Raw genomic sequence first — 25705 nt, 5'->3', positions numbered from 1 at the left:
CCTCCGCGACAGCAGCGAGCGCAGATTTATAGCAACAAGCGACGGGAGGCCTCTTCGCTGTCTCCCTCTCTCGGGGGTCTGAGGGGGGGGGTCTGCTCCAGCCTGGACCTTGCTCTTCACCACGCTCCTGCTCCCAAAGGTTAAAAAAGGGTGAGCAGGCCGCGGCTGACCCCCCGCCCCGCATCGCTGCGAGGTGGGTGAAGGATAACGGAACCCAGACCTGCCTTCCCACCGAGGCTGCGGCCCCCACGGCGGGGCTTCCTGCAGCCCCCGAGCCCTGGGACCCCCCCTCACCCCCCCACCCTCCGCTGCGGGAGACCCGTGGGACCCCACATGAGCCACCTAAATAGCCTCAGTTGGATAAACGCTGCCCTTGGGAGAGAGCAGGGGGAAAGGGCTCGTTACTCGTTATTGGGGGTCCTCCCAGGTAGGGGGGGATGCTGAGCCGCGGGGGGGGTCGCAGGGTCCCAGCCCCCGGGTGGGGGGGCATGCTGAGTCGGAGGGGGTGTCGCAGGGTCCCAGCTCCCTCCCATGGAAGGGTCTGAGAGCGGAGAGATCGTCCCTGCAAAAACCCGCCCCGTCGATGCCCGCTGCCCAGAGTCGGGGAGGGCACCGGGACCCCCCCCCGACCCAGCCAGGGGTGGGGGGGGGCAGTTTAGGAACACAAACAGGCGCTGGCGGCTCCAGCGCGGGCCCCCCAGTTCAGTTTTCAGACGTGCGGGTTCCTTCTGTCGCCCCTCGGGGGGGGGAGAGGAGAGGGGGCTGCGGTGGTGAAACCCGCCCCCCCCACCCCCAGCCCACTAACCCCAAGTCCCCCGCACCTCCCCGGACGGGACCCCCCCGCGCCAGAGCCCAGCAACCGTCCTGGGGGGTCGATTTTAACTTCGGGGGGGGGGGCCCTTCGCGTGGGGAAGGGGGAAGCCACGTCGGGGAAAGCATCACCGGTCCCCCTGGGCCCCCAGAGCTCCCCCCCTCCCCGCAGATTTGCCAGTCTCCCTCCCCCCATTCGCCGTTTTGATTTTTCTCCGGGTCTTGTGAGATCTCACGTGGAAGCCGTTCGCGACCGCCCGATAACGATCGCGACAAAGGCGTTATTCAAATGAGGCAGGTAATTGCGACCAGGAGGCGCCTCCTTCCCCCGCCTTTTGCTCCTCGCTTTTTGGGAGGGGAACCAGAGCCGACCTGGGGGGGGGGGGGGGGGAAGATGGGGGGGGATCCCCTCGGAGCCCGCAGGCAGCGGCACCGCACGTCTGCGCGGGGCTTCCACCCGCGACAGCCCGCAGCTCCCACCCGAGTCGCGACAAGAGCGGACCCGCCACAAGTTCAGGGGTTCAGGCCGCCGGGTAGAGAGATCCGGGGTGCGGTGAGGTTTTTGTCCTGAGTTTTTTTTGGATTTGGGGGGGGATTATTTTTTCTTTTTTTTTTGCTTTTGTTTTTTTATTTTTTCGGTTTTTGTTTGGGTTTTTTTTGCCTTTGTATTAGTTTTTTTTTGCTTTTTTGTGGTGGTTTTTTTTAATTTTTGGGTTTTTTTGGGGGGCGATTTTGCTATTTTTTGAGGGTTTTTTTGGGGGGGAGGGGCAGTTGGCTTTTTTTTTAAGTTTTTGGGTTTAGTTTGGGGTTTTTTGTTTTTTATTTGATTTTTTCGCCTTTTTTTGTTTTTTTTCTTTTTTTTTGCCTTTTTTTTGCTTTTTTGGTGTTGTTTTTTTTTTGTTTTTTTTGAGGGGGAGTTAGCTTTCTTTTTAATTTTTTGGGTTTTTGTTTGGTTTTTTTTCTTTTTTTCGTTTTTTTCGTGCTTTCTTTATTTTTGTTTGGTTTTTTGGAGGGGGAGTTGCGCTTTTTTGGTTTTTTTTTGCCTTTTTTTGCTTTTATTGGTATTGTTTTTTGGTTTTTTTTTTTTTTTTTTGAGTTTTTCGGTTGGGTTTTTTTATTGTTTGTTTGGGGTTTTTTTTTGCCATGCCTTGACTGGCCGGAGCCTGTTGTTTCTCCACCAGCATTCCGGTATCCTGTCAGCATTCCGAGCGGGGGGCTGCTCGCAGCTCCGACTCCAGGGTTTCCTGGAGGAACATGTGGAAGCAATCGCGGGGTTGCGCGCTCACAGGGATGCTCTGAGCCGCGGGTGCGCGCAGGGGCCGGCAGCCCCGTCGGGGACCCCCCACCCACACCCCTCCCCATCCCACCCCCGGGGCACCCCAGCCCGGGGCTCGCTCTTCACGGGAGCCCGTTCTCCTCTCTGCCCCCGGTCCCGTCGGGGCATCTTCGCTTCGGAGGCGCTTTTGGCTTAGGAAAGGGGAAAAAAACCCAAAAAACCCTCAAAAAACCAAAACACGCCGAATCCTGGCGCTGGAATTTGAGGACAAACTTTTCTTTTGTTTAATATTATAAGGGGAAAAAAGAGGTGCGAGGAGGGGGAGGGGGGACACAGATGGGGAGGGAAGAAGCACCGGAGCGCAGGTCTCGGGCCGGTGCCCCCCCGAGGGGGCGGGCAGGGAGGGAGGCAGGGATGCAGGGAAGCGGGCAGGGATGCAGGGAAGCAGGCAGGGAAGCAGGGAGGCAGAGGGCAGGGCTTCCAGCCCCGCTCCTTTCCTGGGGCTGCAGTGCCCCCTCTCCCGCAGCCTCCGCATCGCCCAACCGGCCCCGCTCGCCCCTTCCCGCACAGAGGGGGCTGCGACGGCAGCCCCCCCCCCCCCCCCCCTTCCAGCCACCCCTTATCTTCAGGAGATAGCGACGGCCAAGCGAAGCAGAGATACCCGCTGCCCGGCGGGGATCAAAGCTCCGTTTGGAGCGTCTTCCGACGGGACGGGCGCTGCCCTCCCCTCCGCAGGCACCCCCGGCCCCCCCCGACCCCCCCGGCTCGGTTATTACCGGGGTTTCTTCACGCTGGGCAAAGCAAAGGCGAGAGAGGGAGGGAAGAGAGTTGGCGGTGCCGTCGGAGCAGCGGGGTTCGCGGGGGCCGGCTTCTGCCGAAGGTTACTTTTCGTTGTGCCTTTCATTCAGAAAAGTTAGGGATCGGGAGCTCCCCCTTTTCCCCCCCGGGCTGGCTCCCGACCACCCGCCCACCTTCCCCAGCCCAAACCCCAGCCCTGCGCCGGGCGAAGGGACACCAGGAACCCCGAAAATTTGTTTCCAGCCCCATCACCCCGTCCAGCAAGTCCCACCGTGACGGCGGACACCCAGCCCGGCGCCCGTCCTGGAGGGGTCTGCGGAGGGAGGGAAGGCTCCTTCATCACGTCGGGAGGGCTCGGACTTCTCCCGAAAGTTGCTTTTTATATTTTTTTTTTTTTTGAGGGGGGGATTTTTTCTTGTAGTGTTTTTTTTTGTTTGGTTTTTGTTCTTGTTTTTGTTTTGCTTTTTTTTTTTTTCGTGAAATTTTCTCCCCCTGCAGCGCAAACCCCTCCGCTTCCCCCTTTCCTCCCCCTCGCCCCTGCCATATGGCTAACCTCCCCCCCCCCCCCCCGCGATGCTGGTGAAATCTGGAGGCAGAGACTGGCCCCCCTGCCTGCGTAAGAGCCTCCCGCCGGCCCGCCCGCCTCCGGCCCCGGGGCTGGGGGCCACGGGCGAGCCGGGGCGGCTCTTATTTTGAAGGGGCCGGAGTGGGGAGAAGGGGGGGGGGGCTTCATTTCCTGACAGCTATTTACTTAAAGCAAATGATTAGTTTTGGAAGGATGGACTATAACATTGAATCAATTACGGGACGCGGTTTGTGAGCCCGCTGCAGTCGGAGCGGGAGGGGAGGGCGAGCGGGAGAGAGAGAGCGCTGCTGAGCGGGGAAAGTCACAAAAGACGTGGACATATTTTGGATATTTTACAAACTGCGGGACTGGGGCTGCGGATTATAAAGGGGAAGGTAAGAGGTGAGGGGCAGTTTCCCCACCTTTTTCTTTTTTTTCACTTTTTCTCCTGTGGATTTTTATTTTTTTCTATTTTCTTTTTTTTTCCCCCCTTTATTTATTTGTTGTTGGGTTTGGTGGTTTTTCTTTTTTTTTTCTTTTCTTTTTTTCTTTTCTTTTTTCTTTCTTTTCTTTTTTTTTCTTTTCTTTTTTCTTTCTTTTCTTTTTTTTTTTTTTTTCTTTTCTTTTTTTTTTCCTGTTTTCCCTTCCCCCCCCGGGCGGGGGGCTCCTTCCCGCGGGGATCGGACGGTGGGGGGCGGCGGCCCCCTCGGAGCGGCTCCGGGACTCCGGGGCCGTCGGGGCTCGGCTGCCAGCAGCGCGGGCAGCGCTAATGACAAACACATTGGGACGGCGGTGGCCACTGAGCCGCATTCCTGCCCCGGGGTGGGCGGGGGGGGACGACACAGGACCCGTCGGGGCTCCGCGGGCAGCAGCGGTGCCCGCCCCGGGGAGGGGGGGACGGGGGGACGCGAACCGAACCGAGTCAGCGGCTCCCCCTCTTCTCGCATCCCTCGCTGCCCTCACCCCGCTGCTCTCCCTTCCCTTCCCCCTCCCTTTGTTTTTCACCACCTTCCCCTATTCAGAGCCCCCCTTCCCACCTCGCTCCCCCCGACCGAGCAGCCTAAAACTCGAGATCCTGCATCCTTCTCCCCCCCCCCCCCCCCCCCCAAGGCGACCCCATCTCCATCCCTGCGCGCCCCGTCTTTTCTTTCCACGTCTCAGCCGAAAGGGAAGATGCTGAATTTAGGCAGGACTGGTACCTGGAGCCATTCCAGCTCACAGCCCCCCCCTCGCAACGGGACCGCCGGACCCCCCCCCCCCACCTCCTACCCTTGGTCGGGGGTGAGGGCAAAGCCTTCTTGCCCACCCTTTGGATTTTATCAAGCCGCGGAGGTTGCGAACTTGCCAGGTTCTCGCCGGGCTGGAGTCCCCTGGAGAAGTCCTGGGAGCGAGTAGGAAATGGCTTTTTGGCCGTCCGAGGCGTTGCTCAACATTTTTGGACGCGGATCCCGCAGCCCAGGAGCCGTTCCAGAGAACAGGACTTGGACAAGCTATTTTGTATTAAATTATTATTATTATTATTATCATTATTTTTTCTGGAGCCCGCGGGGACAGATCCAGCGAGGCAGCGGCAGCCCCGGGGAGCAGCCGTCGGACCCCCGGGGTTTGCCCGCATCCCAGCCGGGGAAGTAGGGAGGGGTGGCTGCTATGGGGCAGAGGAGGGGGCGATGCCCTGACCCCCCCCCCCCCCCCGCACCTTTCCTGAACCCCTCGACGGCATTTTTGTCTCTTCTCTTGCAAATGCTCCAGCTCCTCCTTGCTCCTCTGAGTTCTGTCCCCCACGTCGAGACCCCCGCCACCCCTTCAGACCCCTCGCCCGATGGAGGGGGCTGGAGAAGCTTCGGGTCGCAGCGCCAGCAGAATTAACCATCCCTGGAGGAAAATATAGCTTTGCTCAGCCCCTTCTCCGTCCCTCTACCCTGCTTTTATTTTTCCTGGCTACCTTGCACTAAAAAACCCCCCCCAACCCCCCCCCAAAAAAGGTCGCTCCAGCTTGGCAAAGGCTTTCCTATTGTTTCCCAGACAAACAGCGCAGTGGCCGGGAGTTGCCATCTCTGCTAGGTTAGCTCGGCGTCTCGGGCGGCTTCTGATCCGCTCTGGCCATCGGGCTCGGCCGAGGGGCCGCTTCCCAATCCCGGGGGGGCTCTCACTGGGACTCCCCCAGGGCAGGCGGGGTCTGGTAAGCGCCTTGCAGCCTGATCGGGGCTGGAGAGCGTGGGCGTAACGCCCTCCCACCATCCCCATCCCCATCCCCATCCCCATCCCCATCCCCATCCCAGTTGGGTGTAGGCGGCCCGCTGTCCCCCCGACGGGGCGTACCGGGGCAAGGGGGGGCTTGTCATGCCCTCATCACCTCCCAGGGCCGACGCAGAGCCCAGCTGGGGTCCCAGCTCAGCTGCCTTAACTCCGTGTCCTTCGACGGGGCAAGAGAAGGGATCAAAGCAAGCAGATGGGCATCAAAGGTTCCTCTGTCTTCGGCTGATCAAAAATCCAGACTGTGGAGATCCGACTTTTAACTCTGGGTCTAGAAACGCTGGGGAAGGATCTCCCAGCAAGGGACTTCGTTTTTCCCTTCTAGTTAACAAAGAGCATTTTAGAAAGGCCCTCAGCTAAACGGTGGTTTAGCCAACCTCAAAGCTTGGGGTTGGGGGGGGGGGGGGAGAAAAAAAAGGTTTGAAGCAAAACGAGACAGCACAAAGCGCTGGGATTTAGGAGACCATGAGCAAACGAGCTCTCCCAGCCTGCAGGCGCTCTCCTGCTGCTTGAAAACGGGACCCCTAGTTCTGGTAGCCCTCTCCAGGCACCCAGGGCAGGAGGTGTGCCAGGCTGGCTGCCGTCGGGTGCTGGGGCCATCTTCGCTGCTGTTATTCGCTCGTTGATGTCTGGGAGACCTTCCTGCGGCCGTGAGAGTAATATATAGGTATTAGGTTTCAAGAAAGCAGGAAGTAATAAATATTTTAATAAAAATACCTCTCCGCAGTGCTACAGTATGGAGCTGGGATTCGAGTGCAATGTATACAGACTGAAAAAGCCTCGCGTCCCCCAGACCTTGCTGGTTGTTTCCACCTACACCTCTTGGTCTAAAAATGAGGGTGAAAAGTGTAACCTTACACAATCCTCGCCCTGCTTGCATCCCTAGATCGTGGTGGCCACAGTGGTACTCCTTCTGCATGTGAACTCTGAAAATGTTAATGGAAGATGCTTGCTTCGCTTGTTTTAAAGACCGGGGAACGACTTTTGAGATGATTTTTTTCCTGCTGGTGGCAAAAATTGTTGATAATTTAAAAGGAGTAAGCGAGTAAGCAGAGAATCCTTTCTCTTCCTCTTGCCTTGCTCTCCTGCTTGACTCATCTCTTTCCAGCCAACAAAGCTTTGCACGGGCACCCAAGGGAAAAGCCTGCAACAGCTAGGCTTCCTAGCTCTTGTGGTCGAAAGAAATGGTTGGGTTTTCCACGCAAGGCTTCTGAGCGCATGATTTGGGATCTGAGGTGGTCTTTGGTTTGATCCTAAGAACCTGAGTGAGATGTATTCCTTGGAAGTGCCAGTCCTTTTGTCTGTTTGCTGAGGTGGTCGGGAAAATCCTCTTTGGACCGAGTGGGGAAATTCAGACTTTGCAAATTCCCCCCCTACCTTCAGCTCCTAGACTGGTGGAGTCTGTCCCTGGAAGGTTAGGCTGGAGGACTGGGGCTGACTAGAAGGCTGTTCGGGTAGCAGCCATCGCCATGTGTCCTGCAGAGCGCTTTGGGCTCTGCAGGAGATCAGTGTTGGGCTACTCTTGGTGCGTAGATATTCCTGCACACAGACTATGCTGGATGCAAATACTTGTAAGGGGTGTGGAACAAGCCTAGTTTTAGGAGACTACTTATGCCAGTTTTTTTCATTGAAGAAATTTAGTTTTGCTGTTTGAGCCTTTCCCCAGGGAAACCTTCAGACCTACCCGTTAGCACTGCAGGCAGCTCTGCTCTGGCAGAGGATTGAGTTTGCAAATTGGGAACTGATAACCAAGAAATGTTTCAGGAGGTCCTGTCTGAACATTTACGTTCAGCTAGCGACATATACCACAAGGAGGAAAAGTTCCCTTCTTTTCTTGGGCTGGCCTTAGCTCTTCCTAGAAAAGATCGGTCTTCCCAGAAGGACAGACTGCCACTTTGACAAAATCACCCCTGAAATTATCCAGCCCTCTCACAACAAGCATAATCACATCACTACGTGCCAAGATTTGCAACCCAATCACTGTCCTGCCACTTAAGTAAATACGGAGCAATAGGGCCCAGTTGGGTTTAATTTATTTTTTTGTTTTTCAAATCGGTGAACTGGCATGAAATTAAGATATAAGAAATTTGAATTTGAAGTTGATCCGGGAGACCCTGTTCGGTTTCCATCTGCCGCGCTGGAGACCAGGGTCTCCTTCTGCTCGACGGGACCTTGGGCTCGTTAACGCGGCTCAACATTGCCATCCTGTGGCCAAGGGGATGAACGGTGGTCGCTGGGTTCGCTTCGGTCTCCAGTCTCCTGCTCCATGGGCTGGTTTTCTGTCTCGAAAGAGGACTTTGATTTACAGCGGTATGAAAAAATATATACCACTGGCTCTTCTTGGTCCACCACCTTGCTTATTCTCTAGATCATGTAGAGCAATCACCTAGGAAGATCATCGTTTTCTAAACATGTATTTCCATCGGCTTTCTGGATGTTGATTTTACTTTGTCTTCTACGGTGCAGTTAATGAAACCCTTCTTGGTAGGATGCCAGCGCTTGGCAGTGAGTGTTTAGAAGATTGGCTCCTTGCTGATAACGGTTCTTCAGATGTTCTTTTCTTGATTTTTTTAATCACTAAAGCACACAAGACAGACACCACAATTTCAGTCAGCTCCCAGTGGCTAAAGTAGACGCAATGACTGTTTTACCCTGGGCAATCAGCCTCTCCTGCAGAGAGTCTGGCGAATCCCTCATGGCACTGTCTAGCTTTCACTATACACAGTGAGGTTTCCATTCCAGCTAGCGATGTTCGAGCTGTGCAAGGAACTAAGCTTGGCTCAAAATTATGTTGTATGGGTGCTGTCAATACTGGGCTTCAGCTCGTATGAATCTGCTGGCTTCAGCGAGGTCACACCAATTTATGGTTTGATGGAGAGGTGATAGGAACCGAACCTGATGCATTGATTCAGGGGTGAGATATGGGTGATTTAGCACAAAGAGGGCTGCTCTGCCGTAAGGAAGGTAAAAAAGCTAAATAGGTGCATACAAAAAATCGTGTGTTTATAAATAAATAAAAACTTGGTAAGCGTAGCTGTTTGATGTTGTGGGAATGTGAAGTGTGAAGCTGTACCTGCATTAAACCTTGACTCCAGCACTGAGGTGTGAGGATATGCTCTAGATGGGACTCCAGCACGCCAAAGTCAGATGCACAATGTAATTAAATCCAGCTCAAACAAATTTTGAGGGCAGATGATGGTGAATCCTTAGTACATCGTTCTGTCTTTCACGGCGAGGAAGCGTTGCTCGGAGTCCTGATGAGATTAGCGGGTCGCTGAGGAAAGATCAAAGCCACGGGCTGTGAAAGAACAGCCAGCTGGAAAATGCAAATTTAGGAAGCCCTCGTGTTTTCAAACTCCAGCGGCAGATTGAGGCACTCGGCTTTCGCTGATTCCTATGGCAGCCCAACCAAGACAGCAAATTCGAAGTGGCACTGTGGAAACGCCGTCAGCTGTGCTGACACCGGTGTGAGCACGGGGCTTCGGTCCTCACGCACAGCTCCGCACCGGTGCGAGCCTGCTTCAGCAGAGCCGCCGCAAACCTCCTTCCGTGCTGCGTTGCACAGCCCGCAAAAACAGCACAAAAGTGGGGAGAGAGACGCCTTTGTGGAGAGCAAAGGGAGGAGGAAACTTGGCGGGTGGTGGGGTAACGTTGTCTCGTGGAGCCTGGGGGGTTAGGAGTCAGACCAATAAAGCAGACCGTGCTAAGCCTTTCAAGATTCACGGTGGTTTACTTTATCAGAAAAAAAATTACAGGATATAAATGTGATAAAAATGAGTGAGGAGGCTGAGATCGAGGGACTTCTTTGATGTCCCAGAGTCTGCTATCAATGGGAGACAGATACATAAACACATGGCTCCTCTTGCGAATGGAAGACTCAGGCAGAACACCTTGTCCCTGCTGGAATGCTGTCAGCTGAATTTCTGAAGCTGTTTGTACACGGTTTTGGGGGGGTTGGTAGTTTGTAAGTCCTCTAATTCTGCTTCTGAGGCTTTTATGTCTGATTCACGTGTCGGGATACTTTTCGCTTCGCAGAAGCGCGCTGCCTGCTCCACACACTGCGGGAGGGAAGAGGGGCTGGTTCAGACCCCCCCCCTTGGCGTGTTGTAAGTGTTTAGCTCCCATACGGCACTGGCATAGTAGTAACACCTAGGTGCACCTACGTCGTGCTTTCCTATCTCAGCATCAGGAGCTGAATACCAGAGGGTGAACAGAAACTCTCCGGAACCTTTGAAAAGTCGCCTCTTTCTTGGCACATCACCCTGTATTTCACTCATTGGTCTGTGTTTCAGATTTAGGGGCTCTTCCGTGCAGTCTTTTTTTTAATCCGTGTCGGCTGTGGGCCAAATCCAGTTCCTATGAAAGTCACCAACAAAACATCCATTGATTTCAGAGGGAGCTGGGGTTGTAGGAGCTTCTCCTTTGGAAATGATCTAGCAAGCTGCTTGAGGGTTTGAAGTAGAAATGTTATTCGGTGGCACCAAAACTACACAGGTGCTTATTGCCGCTTCAAGATTAATGCCTTAAGATTACTTGTTTGAAAGCTGAAATTACCCTGCGTGATCTACGACTCTCCAGCGCTGTTGGGGAGAAGAGATGCTCTGCGAACGGCAGCGCTGGCCTACAGGCTGTCATGGATTTATTCCGCTGGAGAATTGCAGCATGTGTTTTAAATAGCGTGTCTCTCGATCGAGGGAATTCTAGCTAAATAAGCAATAAACGCTATTGTATTGCATTGTATTCAGTAAGCTATATATATATACATATGTACAATGGAGAAACAAAAATATCACTCAGGATGGTACTATTTGTAATAAAAGTAGCTTTAGAGCATGCTTTTTCTCCCATAAAAGCTGCTTGAAGCCCAAAGGTCAGAACTTACTCCTGAAGCCATCACATCCCCGCTGATGGCCGCGGGGGTGATTCCGCGGGCTCAGTCCCGGGGCTGCCGCGGGCTGGTTGGAAGGGGGATGCTCCTCACACTGCCAGCCAAGAGAAGGGTTTGCGGTTCCTTAGCTGCAATCCCCGCACTGGTGACGTGTCTGTGACCCCACGTACCTCGTGGGAGGTGGTGACGGGTTGTGGGCGCGAGCTGGGGTCCCCGGGCTGTTTCTCTCCATGGCTCCGTGCAGAGCGCTGGGAAACTGCGCTAGGACACTGCAGGAGAGGGGTTCTGCAAGCCCTCATACCCTTCTCAGGCCGTTAACTGGCTCTCTTTTGCCTTCTCCTTTCTGTTTCAGTGGTTGGTAGCTATGGGTACTTCCCCACGGACGTTCCTGATCCTGGGATGTTTTCTCACAGGTAACATTGCTCAGTCCTCTACGCTTCTCCACCCTTCTTCCTTCATAAATTCATATTTAAGCTTGCTTTCATTGTGCCCACAGTAACAAACGTCAAATGGTTGCCAACTGGCTACTGACTTGATTTTTTTCTGCCCTTCCCTTCGGCGGGCTGAGACAAGACCTACCCCGAAGGCAGCAATTTTGCTAACCTGTGCTGACTGCCTTGGCACCTATACAGCTGCTGTACCCTCACAGAATCACTGAATCATTAAGGTTGGAAAAGACCTCTAAGGTCATGAAGTCCAACCGTCACCCCAACACCCCCACGCCTGCTAAAACATGTCCTGAAGTGCCACATCCACACGGTTTTTGAACCCCTCCAGGGATGGGGACTCCACCACCTCCCTGGGCAGCCTGTTCCAATGCCTGACCACGCTTTCAGTAAAGAAATTATTCCTAATATCCAATCTAACCTCCCCTGTGGTTTGCCTGTCTGCGCAGGGAAAATGACCCTGCCCACCCCCAGCCATCCCAACCCGGCCCCACCGGGGTTTCTCCAGCGGCGTGGGGCGGGCGATGCTGCCTGTGTGGGCTCCCCGCATCCTCTCACGCCGCGCCACCGAACCGCGCTCGCCGGGGATGCCTGCCGAGCCTCCCGATGTCTGCCGGGGTGAACGCTGCCGGGAGGGGAGGGCAGGCTTTGCCACCGGGGCCCAAATATAGAAAGGGCAGATGGAGGCGACGCGTGCGGGAGCGAGGAGCTGGTTTCAAAGGCGGTCTTGGGTTCCTGCTGCTGGTTTATTGCACAGAGCCAGTTTTCACGCCCCGGGACTAAGTGCTTGTTTCTCATCAACTGCCCTACCTGTTTTGGTCATTTGATAGCTTGAAACAGTGAATCTGTTTCCCTGGTGAACTCCCTATTTTTTTTTAAATTTCTGTGAGGCTTAGGGTGTGGATCCTCTAATTTTCCTTCTGGGAGTCGGACCTGCACCAGCCCACCTACAAATTACCTAGGCTTGCAGATCTGAGCCTGTAACTGGAGATTGCATCTGAAAAGCGGTGCCATCTACAACACCTAGTTCAGTGAATTATAGTTTTATTTGGCTATAAACCCTCTGCGCATTTTGGCTAGAGGCAGACCCGATGCACAGATTTTCGGAGTAAGCCCCTCGCTCCGGCCCTTTGCAGAAATAGAAGCCAGATGTGAAATCCAGGTGTTGGCCTTGGGAAGTGGTTCCTAACTCTCCGTTGTGAGCGGACACGGAGGCTGGCAGGACTGCTGCTTTCCTGACCGTTGTTGTCAGGAGCCGTGAGATGCCCCTGACCCAGCAGCCGGGGTGTGGGGTTCACTGGTCTGCAGCAGAGCCGTGTCCAGTTTGGGGCTGGGAAGCTGAGGTGTGGATTGGGAGCCATCTCTAACCTCACCTCTGTCTTTCACCTCTTGATTTGGCAAACAGAAGTCAGCAAGCAAACACTTAGCATTTCAAAGGGAAGCCGTTTGCCATCCGTGGGGCAAAGCTCTGGCTTTTAACACGGGCGGATTTCCGGGGATATCAGCAAAGCCCAAAATGGTCGGAAAAACAGCTGCTCTGGGTCCATCCCTCTTCCCCTCGCACCCCCATGCTGAGCCTGTCCTGCGTCTTCATACGCTGTTTATTCTCGTCTCTTTGCAGGACCGATCCTAACGTTTTGCCAGCTCCCTCTGCCGACTATTGTTCCCAGCAGGAATGAAATGGTGGTACAGCTGAATTCCAACTTCACGCTCAAGTGCTCCGGAGACAGCGAAGTGAGCTGGCAGTACCCAGCGACCGAGGGAAGCCACCGGGTAGACATCAGACACGAAGAAAACAACAGCGGTCTCTTCGTGACGGTGCTGGAAGTGGGCAACGCCTCAGCCGCTCACACGGGCTTGTACGTTTGCTATTACAACCACACTCAGGTGGAGGATGGGGAAGTGGAAGGCAAGGACATCTACATCTACGTGCCTGGTAAGTGGGGGATGCCACAGCCCCGGAGGTCTCGATGGGAGAGCTGAACCGTGGACTCTCAGAAGAGGCGCATTGCTGGTGGCACCTTGCTGTCAGAGGAAGATAAATGACCTCAGGGCCGCTTCCTAATGTGTAAATCAATACCAGCCCCTCCGAGTCTATGGATACGTTCCTCTTCCTTTCTATTGGTTTTCACTTTTTTGGTAAAAGTTCTTGTTCCCAAGAAGAGGGATGAATTTGTAGCTTCAGAGCTTTTGAGGTCTTCTGACCATCAGGATCCAGGCAGTCGACCTTGGTGGCCAGGTCAGCTCAGCTGTGGAAGCGTGTCCAGGTTTTCCTGGCCCCCAGGCGAGGATTAGAGTCAAAGCCAGTCCTTTCAGGGGTGGCTTGGGTGGATGCTTTGGGACGTATATTGACTAAACCAGTGCCATGCCTGACACTAAAGCAGTCACCAGATGAGAAAGGCCACATCTTGTTCTTAGCCTGAATTCAGCTTGAACTGAGAACTGGGAAAAGCTCACACGTGCACAGGGCCTGGGAAGCATAAAGCAACGGAGATGTCTTGGGGGTGGCTGTCACAAGGGAGGGTGAAACAAGACGTGCTATTGCTGGCCAATCTGACGCAAGATTAAAAATATGGTGCTACCACGCAGTGCCCTGTAATTTTCAAAGCAAACACAGCCTTCCCAGGCCCTGCGCCGCCTTTCTCTTTCGTGGTGGGAGACCTCGGACCCAGAAGAAATGCCATCCCTTCTTTTCAGAAGCACCTATCTCCAGCTTTGCCCTCCCATCCCCTTGTTCCATCTGGAAATCTGTTTAAAGGCTTTCCACGCTCTCCATGGGTTGAAGACCTTTAATGTCGTGGCTGATAGGCACCGGAGGCTGAGCCACAAGCGACTGCCGTTGTTAAGCCCTATCTGGATGTTTCCTCGGCGTTGGCTGGGGTTCAGGGGCTGAGGGCCACAACTGCATGGCCAGGAAAGATCAAGCCAGTGGGTTTGGAGTAAATATTTTGAACAGGAAAGGAAAAAAAGAGAGAAGAGATTGCACATCATCCTGCAAAACTGCAGTATGTTGTGAAGGAGATGATGTCTGCAACTGCACGGAAGACCTTGGAAGGGGAAGAAGTCAGGAAGCAAGAACAGGAGTTGTTTTAAAGGCGATTTTCCAGTGTCATTAAGTTTTCGCAGTTCACAACGTGTGATTCGAGGACAGTGATTCTTCCAAGATTTTCTCTCCATTTCCCACATCAAATGTAAAATATTTCCATTCGTTCTTGAAGCAAGATGTTTTGGCAGAGGCCGCAGGCCTTGGCACATGTAGGTCGCTTTCCGGGCAGCTCTAACCAAATCACCAGAAGTCGTCGTCGGTGTTAAGCAGCCTTGTAACTCACCCAGTGAAGGAATACGAAGGCAAGAGGTCGGAGATTTCTTCAAGAGGGCTTTTTGGTTTGTTTTTTTGAAAGCCTCTAGACATCAGCCTACCAGATTTGCAGGGCAGAGACGCCCTGTAATTTTTTCCACTCGCTAACCATCAAGATGTCATAAATGCAGAAACATATCCTTTTCTACAAATTATAGAGAATGTTTCTGTTTCCACTATAAACTTTGTCTTCACGATTGTTTTTCCTGCAACGAATTAGGAGGGCAATGGGTGGCAGCGACCCACTTTAGCCAAGGAGGATTACGTTGAGACTTCACACAATATCCTATTTTCACTAGCAGTGCACAGAAAACCAAACTAGGTGAATCCCGTTTCTGTTTTGAATTACAGTGGGAAGATGAACACACGGGGTTGGCAGCGCCTTTGGGACAGAGCGTTGTGTTTGGAATATTGCTGCGAAGAGCCTGCCAGTGCAGCAGAAAGTCTATTGTTGGAGGGATTTGGATTGCTGTTTGTTAAATTTTATTATAAAGCTCGCACAGAAGCTTCAGGCTAGGAGGGATTATTTATTTATTCCGACTGGCCAACTGGAGATAATTTGAGGGCTATGCTTTGTAAGTTGGCTGTGTTATGCAATTATGTTTTAAACTCAGACTTTGGATTGGCTGGGTAGGAAATTTGGCATGTATTTTTTTGACTTTAAAGAAATAGAACTACCAGGTGTTTGTTTGCTTTTTTCTGGTGGAATACCATATTTTGAAAACCACATGCTGTGACCATAATTGACTATGTCTCATAACTGTAATGTTGGACATGTTAGAAACACACGAAGATAAGTACCTCCAACTATTTTTGATGAAACGTGACTCTGATGGTGTTCAACATAAACGACATGAAACTGATTTCTGCTTTTTGATATGGAAAGTATTTGGGTTTTTTCTTTATTTTTTCCCTGTTTATCTATCAGTTAGGAGACAGCTACTACTGCCAAAGGGGAAAAAAAAAATCTAACCGAAGAAGTTGAGTGATTTGTGCCAATAAAAGGCAGGATCTTTACTATTTTTTTTGTGCAGAGAATGTTGCACTTCAGTGCAAAACCTTGCGTCATAAAAATAGGAGGTTTAAGTCCAAATTCTTCCCTGAGATCTTTGCTGTGTATATATCTTCATAGAGTTGGCTATGATAAAGTGAATTCATCTTCACTTTAGTCCTCAGAAACTGCATGAATGTGTTCACACCCATAAGAGATTTTCTTACTTTTTTCACTTGACAGCCTTTTGCCCTCACTGTAGGACTATGTCGGAACCAGGTCTAAGGGGATTAATGATATTTAGCATTTTTTTGATAGGGGAATTTTTTGTAATTTTCATTCTGCATCCAGAATTGTCGTAAAGGAGGCCAAGACCTTTCTCGTTCTGTGTTTTCATGGTGTTGTGCTTAGGTCCAGTATCTCACTACGTGTCACATCAAACAGAAATAATGAGATACCGCATGCAATTACCATGCCCTGCCTGCAATCTCTGAAAAGATGGGGTAATGAACTGTATCAGTTTCAGTTACTATCTATAAGTGGTCATTGATATCCAGTTCTCGCACACGGACTTCCTACCAGCAACACAGTGTAAAATTATCTCTCGTTTTTTACAGACCCAGACATGCCTTTTGTTCCTTCTATACCAGAAGACCAGTTCATCCTGGTAGAAGAAGGTGATCCCACCGTTATCCCTTGTCGGACAAGTGACCCAAGCGCTGAAGTGACTTTAATTAACAGTTTAGACAAGGCTGTCTACGCTTTCTATGACAGCAAACAAGGCTTCATAGGGAATTTCCCTGCAGGCTCATATACATGCAAAACAACAGTTAAAGGCGTGGAGTTCAAGTCCGAGGAGTTCCTCATCTATATTTTAAGAGGTATTTATTTCTGTCATTTAAAAAAAAAAAAAAAAAAGAAGCATTAATGTTCAGCCCAGCTCTTTCCTCACACTGTAAGAGTCACATTAGCACCAGCATCACTGGGTTATGTTAGATATTTCCCCAACGACGAGCTCCTTCCTCCTCTGGCAGTATTGCCAGTTACTTCGTTGCTAGTTTGCTTAGCAGCTACATACAATTTTGATGAGAATAAAATGTTCTTAACTTTTATCTCCTCTCCCAAATGGTTGCAAGAGAAGTCTTCCCATAATCCGTGTATTTTTGTCCTGTTTGCTGAAATGTAACATAAAAGACTGGTGTTTCCCAGTGGCTCCAAATCGTTGGACTTTGAGGAGTCTGAAAACCACCATGATTCGAATATTTTGAAAACAAGGTGTTTATTGGCCAGCAAGGGATTCTCAGAGACAGTTGCCGATTAGCAAAATGGGAAATTGCTTTTGTACTGAGTGCCTTCTCAGAGGGGCATTTGAGATAGGAACTTCTAATTGAAATTTTACGCATAGATCATTTCCTTGTGGGATTGAACTCAATGCCCGAACGCTCCGTGCTTTAAATACACATCGTTTATACCTGTATAAATCAGCACCACTTTCACTGAGTTTTCCGGGTGACTCCTCAGTAGAGGAGGTGAAATCGAAATCTCCCTCTGAAATTGTACCATGTGAAAATCGCATACTCATTAAAACTGAATCTGCTCTCTCTCTCTTCTCTTAGCTACTTCACAGCTGCCGGTTGAAATTGAAGCTCTTAAAACTGTCTACAAAACAGGCGAGACCATCGTAGTAACTTGTGTGGTCTTTGACAATGAGGTGGTTAATTTACAGTGGAATTATCCTGGGAAAGTGGTAAATATCTCTCTCTCTTTTTTCTTCTTTTTTTTTTTTTTATTTTGTTTGTTTGAATGGTTGTAGTTACTTATTGGGGAAGAAGGTGGGGTTGAAAAATATTCTGCTCTTCTCTGAATAAGGACAGCTGAGGATCAAAAACATAGTAATTTATTTTATTTTTAGGTTAAGACAAAAGAAAGTCAGTCCCAAAAGTTAATGCTTGCTGTTAGCAAGCATGCTAAGCATGAGAGGAAGGTGAGGTGTGACTGGAAGCCCATCCTCCGAGGGAGGAATGCTGTCTCTCAGGTCTCGTGCTGGTTCAAAAAAAGAAATGTTGTGGCAATAGAAAGATCTAAGAAGGTGTTGGACATCTGTGTGGAACTCTGCTGCTGAAGGTCTGAACCTCTAAAATGAGAACTACAAGTTCTTGGGCATGACAAAGGACAATGAAGAATCAAGTCCATAGTCTTAATTGTTCCTCATTATGCATGTGTAAATTAAAATGACTCTTACAGTCAATGTAATTACTCACTACTGAGAACTGCAGGCTGAGAGAGTTGGAGCTGTTCAGCCTGAAGAAGAGAAGGCTCTGGGGTGACCTTAGAGCAGCTGCCAGTGCCTGATGGGGTTGACAGGAAGGATGGAGAGGGGCTTTTCACAAGGGGGTGCAGTGATAGGACAAGGGGGAACGGCTCTAAACTAAAAGAGGGCAGATTTAGATTAGATATGAGGAAGAAATTCTTCCCCATGAGGGTGGTGAAACACTGGCCCAGGTTGCCCAGAGAAGCTGTGGCTGCCCCCTCCCTGGCAGTGTTCAAGGTCAGGTTGGATGGAGCTCTGAGCACCCTGGTCTGGTGCAAGATGTCCCTGCTCATGGCGGGGGGGCTGGAACCAGATGATCTTTAAGGTCCCTTCCAACCCCAACAATTCTATGATTCTATGATTCCATGAAAACAAAACTTCTGGAGAACCTCGGAAGTTTTAAAACTGGTGTAACATCCTCTTGCTGTAAAAACTTTTATTCAGTGAAACTTGGTTAGAGACAGTCCTGATCAACAGAGAATTTCAGAGTATCCCATGTGAAAAGTCTGGTCGCTGAAGGAATGGAGTAGTTGAAGTGTACCTAGTTGTGACCCTGAACCCCACCTTTTATTTAAGTCAGTTAAGAACCCAAGAGGAAAAATTATTAGAGAAGGTTTTGTTCTATTTCAGATATTACATGTCATAATCTCCGCTATATGCCATCTTTCAAAACTAGCCCCAGCATATTTTTTGTTTCAGCCTCTTGTGATTATGCTTTCCAAAATTTTCACCATCCTTTTGCTCGCAAAATTCTTCTCCTCGCCAATAAATTCTTCTTGTTTTCAGAGCAGGCAGAATATAACATCTAGCAACTGGTTACTTTTTGCCCAGTGAAGGGGATGAAAATTCACCCTACTTAATGGGAATGGAACAAATAAAGTCAAGTGGCTTTTATGTCTGAGGAGAAGGCAGTGCATAAGCAGTAAAATGCTCTTTCAGGCTGCTCACACGGATTTTGAATGGTATTTGTTTCGAGTGAGCAAAATAAGAGCTCTCAATCTCCTCACCCTTCTGTGCCTGCCCCCGAAAGGGTGCATTTTCATAGACGCACCTTTCGTACCTGTGGCTGAAAAATACATCCCTGGCTGAGCAAACAAGTCTTCTGCCAGACAGGGTTTCGATGGTTGCTCTCAATCCAGTGGCATTGTAAATCCTCAAAGGTGTGCTTTCAGCTCAGTTACTGAAGTAAGGTTTTTTTCCCTTCTCCAAACTGCAGAAAGAAAAAGGTCTGATAAAACTCGATGATATCAAAGTCCCATCGCAGAAGCTGGTTTACACCTTGACCATTCCCGAGGCATCAGTGAAAGACACTGGGGATTATGAATGCACTGCTCGGCATGCAACCAAGGAGGTTAAGGAAAATAAGAAAGTAGTCATTACAGTTCATGGTATAGTCTGATTTTAGTGCCCCAAAATTATTAACCCTTTGGAAAACGCCATTCCTGAAGAATGCTGCACTCTGTTGTTTACGCAAGGCTTTTTCATTTCCAGACAAAGGCTTTGTTCACCTGGAGCCTCAGTTTAGCCCTCTGGAAGCCGTCAATCTACACGAAGTCAAAAACTTTGTTGTTGATGTGCTGGCATACCCTGCACCAAAAATGTACTGGCTGAAAGACAACGTGACTCTGATTGAAAACCTTACTGAGATTGTCACGAGTTCCAACAGAGTCCAGGAAACAAGGTAGGAATATTCTTCTGACCCTTACTTTGCCATGTTGACTTGAGTTTCTCCCCCAGAAACCCGGGCTCTGCTCCTGCTCTCGCTTTCAACCTTTGTTGCTTCTTGCTCAGCGGTGTTTAAAAATAATTTCTTTGTTTTCTTCTCTAAAGCATGATGCCTGATTTGCCTCTTCTTATTCCCTTTGTAACATCAGCCTCTCCAAACCATAGAAAGCTTGGTTTCTGAGCACTAAACCTCTTCAGTCCCTCCAACATGTCTACACAAATAATTTCTAGCTATTCCCAGTAATATCAGGAGCTTTGCCAACTCCCTGCAGCGTATAACCATGCCCACTTGTTTCTCAGTTGTATGTTGGTAGTTATTTACCGCCTGAGTAACGACTTTAATTAAAGGCACACTAGAAATGCTAAGGTCACTACATTATAATCTCTGCATACCCAGATTACATGTTGCACCAAAGAGATTTTGGTTTTTTTGTGCCTGCTTTAAAAACACAAACAAAACCTCTCCTTTCTACAGGTTTCAGAGTATACTAAAATTGATCCGGGCCAAGGAAGAAGACAGCGGATACTACACTTTGGTTGCTGAAAATGAAGATGAGATTAAAAGATACACCTTCTCTTTGCTAATACAAGGTGAGGAGCCCCAAAGCCTTGCCCACCAGAACTGGTGGCACACAGCAAAGACTTGACCCACTTCCACATTGGATTGTCTGGAGCATGGAGAGAAGAAAGGCGTGAACCAGGTTGTCCGGAGGAGTGCGTGCGTGCCGAGTCCTCAGAGCTCTCCCACCCTGATCCTGGCTTTCACTTCTGCGCTGGCCTTAAGCCAAGATGAAACTTTATCCTCCCGCCTAAGTTATTCCAGCTGACAGCAGAGACGATAGCTCATTTAGTATGACATGAGGACGTGGCATAACCGCAGCACTTCCTTTTCATGACTCTAGTCTAGGATTTGCCCTGCCTTACAGGAGACAAGGACCTCCTGGATGAGTCTAGGTCTCTAGCTGTTGCTAAGCTGTTGGCCAAACCACACCTGTCGTACTTTGTTTGAAATTTCAGACTGTTCTTTTGCAGATCCTGAGAAAGATTTTAATAAACTCATGACTCCTTCCCAGTTCCAGCCCTGATCTTAGACCTTGTGGATGACCACCACGGCTCTGCGGGTGGGCAGACGGTGAGGTGCTTGGCAGAGGGGACCCCGCTTCCTGATGTGGAATGGCTGGTTTGCAAGGACATCAAAAAGTAAGAGGAGAGAGTGCTTTCTTACCTAAAATCTGACTTTCTTTCGTCCTTGATTAGCTGAACATTATCAGTTGCTGTACTATGTTTCTCTCATCAAGGGCCAGTAAGCTCTAGATCATTATTTTCTTCTTAGAGGCACGGTGCTTATGTTTCAAGAGAGGTCACCAGTGCCCTTCCTATTGCATCCTACAGGACAGAATGTAATGCATCAACTCAGGAGGTTTCTCTCATAAAATCTTTATGTACAATAAGCGAACTCAGCAGATTTCACAGTCCTGGTCTGTGTAAGGATCTTGAGAAGTTGCTGTCTCTCCATTCAGGGAGTTCTTACCACTTCACACATAGCTCAGTCTGCCTCATCAACACTCTTGTGTGCTTCTAAATTTTCACTTGTAATTATCTCCTCCCTAATTATAATTTTCACCTTTAAAGTATTTCAGACACTTGGAGAAATTCCTCCCATTTTTGCTATTTCTAGACTGGCTCTTTCTGTGGCTGCTGGGAGGCTGTCTTTTCCCTATGAGGTTATCCTCCAGGGAGAGGGAGACCATGCACGGAAGAAGGCTAAGAGCCCTAAGCACCTTCCAACTGTGTTCTGCTGTCATTGTGCTAAAACTTCCTACTGCCTGGTGGGACGATTGTCCTGCTAGCCCTGCCCCAAGGAGCCTTGTACAGCACAAAGGATTCAGGGAGATCTAGAGATCCACCCAGTACCTCAACTCTGTGGGATACATAGTGATGCCAGTCTATATCAGACCTGCTGGGCTGCATTGGCAGGCCCTTGAAGTCGCAGCAGTAAGGAGGATCAGAAGGCAAATTATTCAGAGGGAAGAAAGATGTAGTCTTTCCACAGAGGCGGTCTTAAGCATTTCTGGTCTTTAAAAGAATCATTGTTAGAATAAATATATAGGGAAAGGTGACTCTTGTTCTGTTCACTCTTCTTCATCCTTGCCTATGCCCAACACCCATTTCCCCTGTTATTCTTCTCTGCAGGTGCAGCAACGACACCTCATGGACTCTTTTGACTAACAATGTCTCTGATATACACATGGAAGCACACCTGGATGAGAACAACATGGTGGAAAGCCAGGTGACCTTCCAGAAGGTAGAGGAAACCCTGGCCGTGCGATGTGTGGCAAGGAACGACCTTGGTGCTGTTACTCGGGAACTGAAGCTTGTGGCTCCCAGTGAGTTTGCTTTGTCCTTCTCTGAAATTACAGAAGCCAGCTTGATCCCTCTCTAACACACCCCAGTTCAGTCTTAATAGATAAAAATATGAATTGTTGCAGATAAAAATAAATGAAAATGGATTTTTTTCCACCCTGGGACATCTGAGGATGAGGCATTCTGCAGGTCTTTATGGTGCATCTGTTTCTCACTTATTGTGTGGTTCCATGATTCATTTTATGATTTTATGGCTACTGGCTGCAGCATGTTCTTCTAGACGATCTCTGCATTTGGTTTTGAAACAGGAAGGCAGAGCAGCTCTGGGCTTGGAAAGACTTTCGAGTCACCAGCTCCAGGGCTGCTCCTGCCACATCTGTAGGACAGGGGAACTGTGATGGCAGGGGAGGTGGGTGTCTTATGTATGTGTCGTGTTCCTCGTGGCTCAGGAGGAAAACATGGTTTGTCTATGTACTCCACAGCCTTGCGATCAGAACTAACGGTGGCTGCTGCAGTCTTAGTGCTGTTAGTGATTGTGATAATTTCACTGATTGTCCTGGTCATCATATGGAAACAGGTAATGTAGAAAAGTATTTCAGTTTGGATGCTGAGCCCTGCTGGGTTTTGATCTGCTGTGAAGCCAGGCACAGGACTAACGGTGGGTTATGCATTCAATGTTCTTTGCAGAAGCCGAGGTATGAGATAAGATGGAGAGTCATTGAGTCTATCAGCCCCGATGGCCATGAATACATCTATGTGGACCCGATGCAACTGCCTTATGACTCCAGATGGGAGTTTCCTCGAGACGGGTTAGTGCTTGGTAAGTTTCCTTGAAGGGACTGATCTCGCCCTTCCCTGGGGAGAAGGACAAATAAGGGCAACTCTGAGGTCTCTGCTACTGGGGTCTGTGACATAAGTTGTGGCCGTGGAGTCCAGAGCCTCCCTGTAGCTGTCCCTTCTCCTCAGTTCTCCTTCCGCATCCTCTTCTTCTCCCACAGTGGTGTCAGCCTTGAGCTCCTTGTCTTGGTGTCTCCCGTGCCTTCGTTCCTGCCCTCCTCTATGTGCCCCGCATGCAGTGCCCACCTCCACATCGCTTAAATGGCCTCTTCAACACTCACTTCTGCTGAGGCTCCCACAAGAAGTGCATCAGCATTTTTTATTTGAAAGACATTTATACACTTCTGTGCAGAGGCCAAGGGAAATCTGCTAATAGTTAAGTAGTTTTATTAAAAATATTTTTTAAATTATTGATCCATGCTGTGCACATATCAGTGCTGAGTAACCGCATAACTTATTTTTATGGCTACTGCACTTCCTTCCCCTTCTGCTTTCTTGCTTTGCTATTCCTCCATTGCAGTTCATACAGAATTGAATTTTAATTACTTCTTCAAGGTTGGCCCCATCTGCCATTTGTATCAATTGGATGTGTAATGATTATAGACAATTGTAATGTTCTATTCAGATAGTGCTTTAAATACGCAAGGCTTCCCTCTCTAAGAGGTATCTGTGCACCAAGTTGTATCACAAAATACGGGAGAAGATGAAATAAGTTTTTTGTTTGATACATTTTAAGAAACATACTCCTCTGCTGTAGTTCTTCTTCCCCACCACAGAGAAAGAATTGTTAATTCTTGAAAGAAGCAGAGCAAAACTTTCTGGTTCGGGAACAATGTCCTTTAATTAAATTCATGTTTCTAATTGAAAACTAGAGGAGGGTGGATATTTAATGGAATTATTTTATTACAGCCCAGACTTTAATTATATGCCTTAATAGGATTTGTCAGATCTGAGCTGTTAACAGACCACCACTGTGACTTTGTCTCCCTCTGACTCATGAGCCTGCTTCGATGCCTTCCTGTTTACGAGTATATTCAGGATAGTCACTCCTTTAAAATTAACTCTGCATGTCCTTTTATTGATCTTGGTTGCACAAGTGTTCTTCTTGACACAGTTCACGTTTAGCCGCCGGCAGTTTCTCCATGTGAAACGCTTGCTGGCGGGGACCTCTTTTGTTTCTGGGGCTGATAATTCTGGTTTGTGCGGGTTTTCTCTTATCGAAGTGGGAGATGACAGCAAAGCAATTACACCTTTAGCTCAGGGAGGCTCTGAAGCGGGATGCAAACCCATTTTGGCTCAGCCAGATGAGCATTTCCCATCCTAGCTGCGTAAGCCAGCTGGCATTTATTTGTTTTTCTAGCTAGCAGTGCCTGGAGTGCAGTGCTGTGTTAGATGCCAACTCTGAACGTTGGCTGGCTGGAGCTTCCATTGATAAATTTGGGTTAGACTGCAAATTCCCCTTTGCTGTCACCCCTCCGCAATGTACGTGGTGCTCTGCTGCTTAAAGCGCTCAGCAGCCAGCACAAGACTAGGAGATGTGTAGCAGAATGAGAAATGAGATAACGCAGTGAGCTGTTTGAACACCACTGCCTTCTTTTGCCTCTGCTGAGAAGTGGCGAGGTCTCAGCAGGACCTGGACCTCATCCTTCAGCTGAGATGGCGGAAGGCAGGACCTGCAGAGGAGTGGGGTCCCAGTGCTGCTGCTTCTCAGGGTCTTGGGGTGGCTGTAGATAGGCGGTGGAATTGCTCCCACCGCTTCCCAGCAAGCCACCCGATTGTCCTGGTGGCCCTAATAAAATGAAATGCTGGTCTGATGCAGAATCAGACCCATCCTCATCTACAAAAGGCAAGTTAAGATTCCAGTCACAAAACATTTACGGATGTGGTACCTAATTTCTCCTGGGCCTAGAAATTGGGTGCAGATTATAAAGCTTGTCACATGTTTGGTGTTTGATATAGGCCAAGAGACTTCTAGTTGAATTTGGGGTGGGCTGATCATCCCAGTTCAATTTTAGCCAGAGAATTATCCAGTTGAGAAGGCTGTGTCTGCAACAAATCCACAGACAAATTCACCTTCGCGTTTGTGTTTCCCTGAGCAGTAAAACAGCACCCCTGTGCCAGGCTCAGCAGATAAACTCCATGAATGGGTATGGAGGCTGGAACTGCTCTGACCTTCTGGTGCTGTTCCTCTAGTAGTGTGAGGAGCCTTGAGCTGCTGCTGGGTCTGCACGGTCCCTCTGTGGCGGGCGCACCACAGCCATGCCTTTATACTAGGAAAAGCAAACACACGTGATAATTTTAGCCTGTACTGAAGGCGTTGACATCAAGAATGTGATGGCATTAGATGCCTCCAGCCCTTGAGCAGCTAGCTCCCACCTGGCTCCAAATTTCAAGTGTAAAACACATGGGGCTTGGTCTCCGTCTGCGGACAGGGGTGAAAAGGGGAAATAGGAGTGATGACACCCCGGAAGCACTCTCACCGTCTCCATGTGCACCCCGGCTCAGCAGAGGTGATGGAGACGGAGATGCACGCCTCATGCTCAGCCGGCAATATGGTTTGGGGAGGAATTGGCTTGAGAAGACAAGAAGATCAAGGAGCATCAGCAAATGCCGTCGCTTTCTGACGGGCTGCATCCTGCCATGTGGCTCCCAGACCTTTAGTCTGAAAAGTTTCAGGGACCAAATTTCGGACTGAGGTTGTTTGAATTAGTCTGAAATTTAATGGGAAGCTTTCTCACATCCTGATTGGGAAGAGTAACCTTTGGAGCACAGGAATCTTGAAATCGCGTAGTTGTTGTGTGCATGACAAACCACACTGTCATAGTCTTGGAGAGGTTCTTCAGTGGTAACTCAGCTAAGGGCTCTTTAACCGTTTCTTGTGCTTGTTAATGATGTAGACATCATCTGGCTGGAAATTTTCTTTTAGAAGTGTGTCTAGAACGAAAGTGGGGTCTGTAGCTAGAGGATAACAGAAACATATGGCATTGCATGCCAGATAACACCTTCAGAAGTGTAAAAGGTGTCAAGTTCAAACTGCAGGCAAGTGCCAAAGACAAAATGCCGTATATCTCCATAGTAAAAGT

At 49.6% G+C, this 25705-nt stretch overlaps 1 protein-coding gene across 5 annotated transcripts in view; it reads left to right on the top strand.

The window, feature by feature from the left end:
- Nucleotides 1-1296: 1296 nt before the first annotated feature.
- PDGFRA (platelet derived growth factor receptor alpha) overlaps nt 1297-25705 on the top strand; it is a 39386-nt gene continuing 14977 nt past the window's right edge. For 2 of the 5 annotated variants that reach the window (XM_075421988.1, XM_075421987.1), the window contains exons 1-12: nt 3702-3844; nt 10943-11003; nt 12658-12972; nt 16003-16266; nt 17002-17132; nt 18913-19084; nt 19188-19377; nt 19897-20012; nt 20495-20621; nt 21615-21808; nt 22268-22362; nt 22473-22605. In XM_075421988.1, the coding sequence (XP_075278103.1) occupies nt 10955-11003; nt 12658-12972; nt 16003-16266; nt 17002-17132; nt 18913-19084; nt 19188-19377; nt 19897-20012; nt 20495-20621; nt 21615-21808; nt 22268-22362; nt 22473-22605 (1786 nt within the window). In that variant the 5' untranslated portion in view covers nt 3702-3844; nt 10943-10954. Of the gene's footprint in view, nt 1364-3701; nt 3845-4925; nt 4947-10942; nt 11004-12657; nt 12973-16002; nt 16267-17001; nt 17133-18912; nt 19085-19187; nt 19378-19896; nt 20013-20494; nt 20622-21614; nt 21809-22267; nt 22363-22472; nt 22606-25705 lie in introns of those variants that run through there. The other 3 variants (XM_075421989.1, XM_075421985.1, XM_075421986.1) reach the window with 3 other exon arrangements.

This window comes from Opisthocomus hoazin, chromosome 5, assembly GCF_030867145.1.
Source record: "Opisthocomus hoazin isolate bOpiHoa1 chromosome 5, bOpiHoa1.hap1, whole genome shotgun sequence".
NCBI lineage: Eukaryota > Metazoa > Chordata > Aves > Opisthocomiformes > Opisthocomidae > Opisthocomus > Opisthocomus hoazin.
This window is presented reverse-complemented; position numbering and strand designations above follow the sequence as displayed.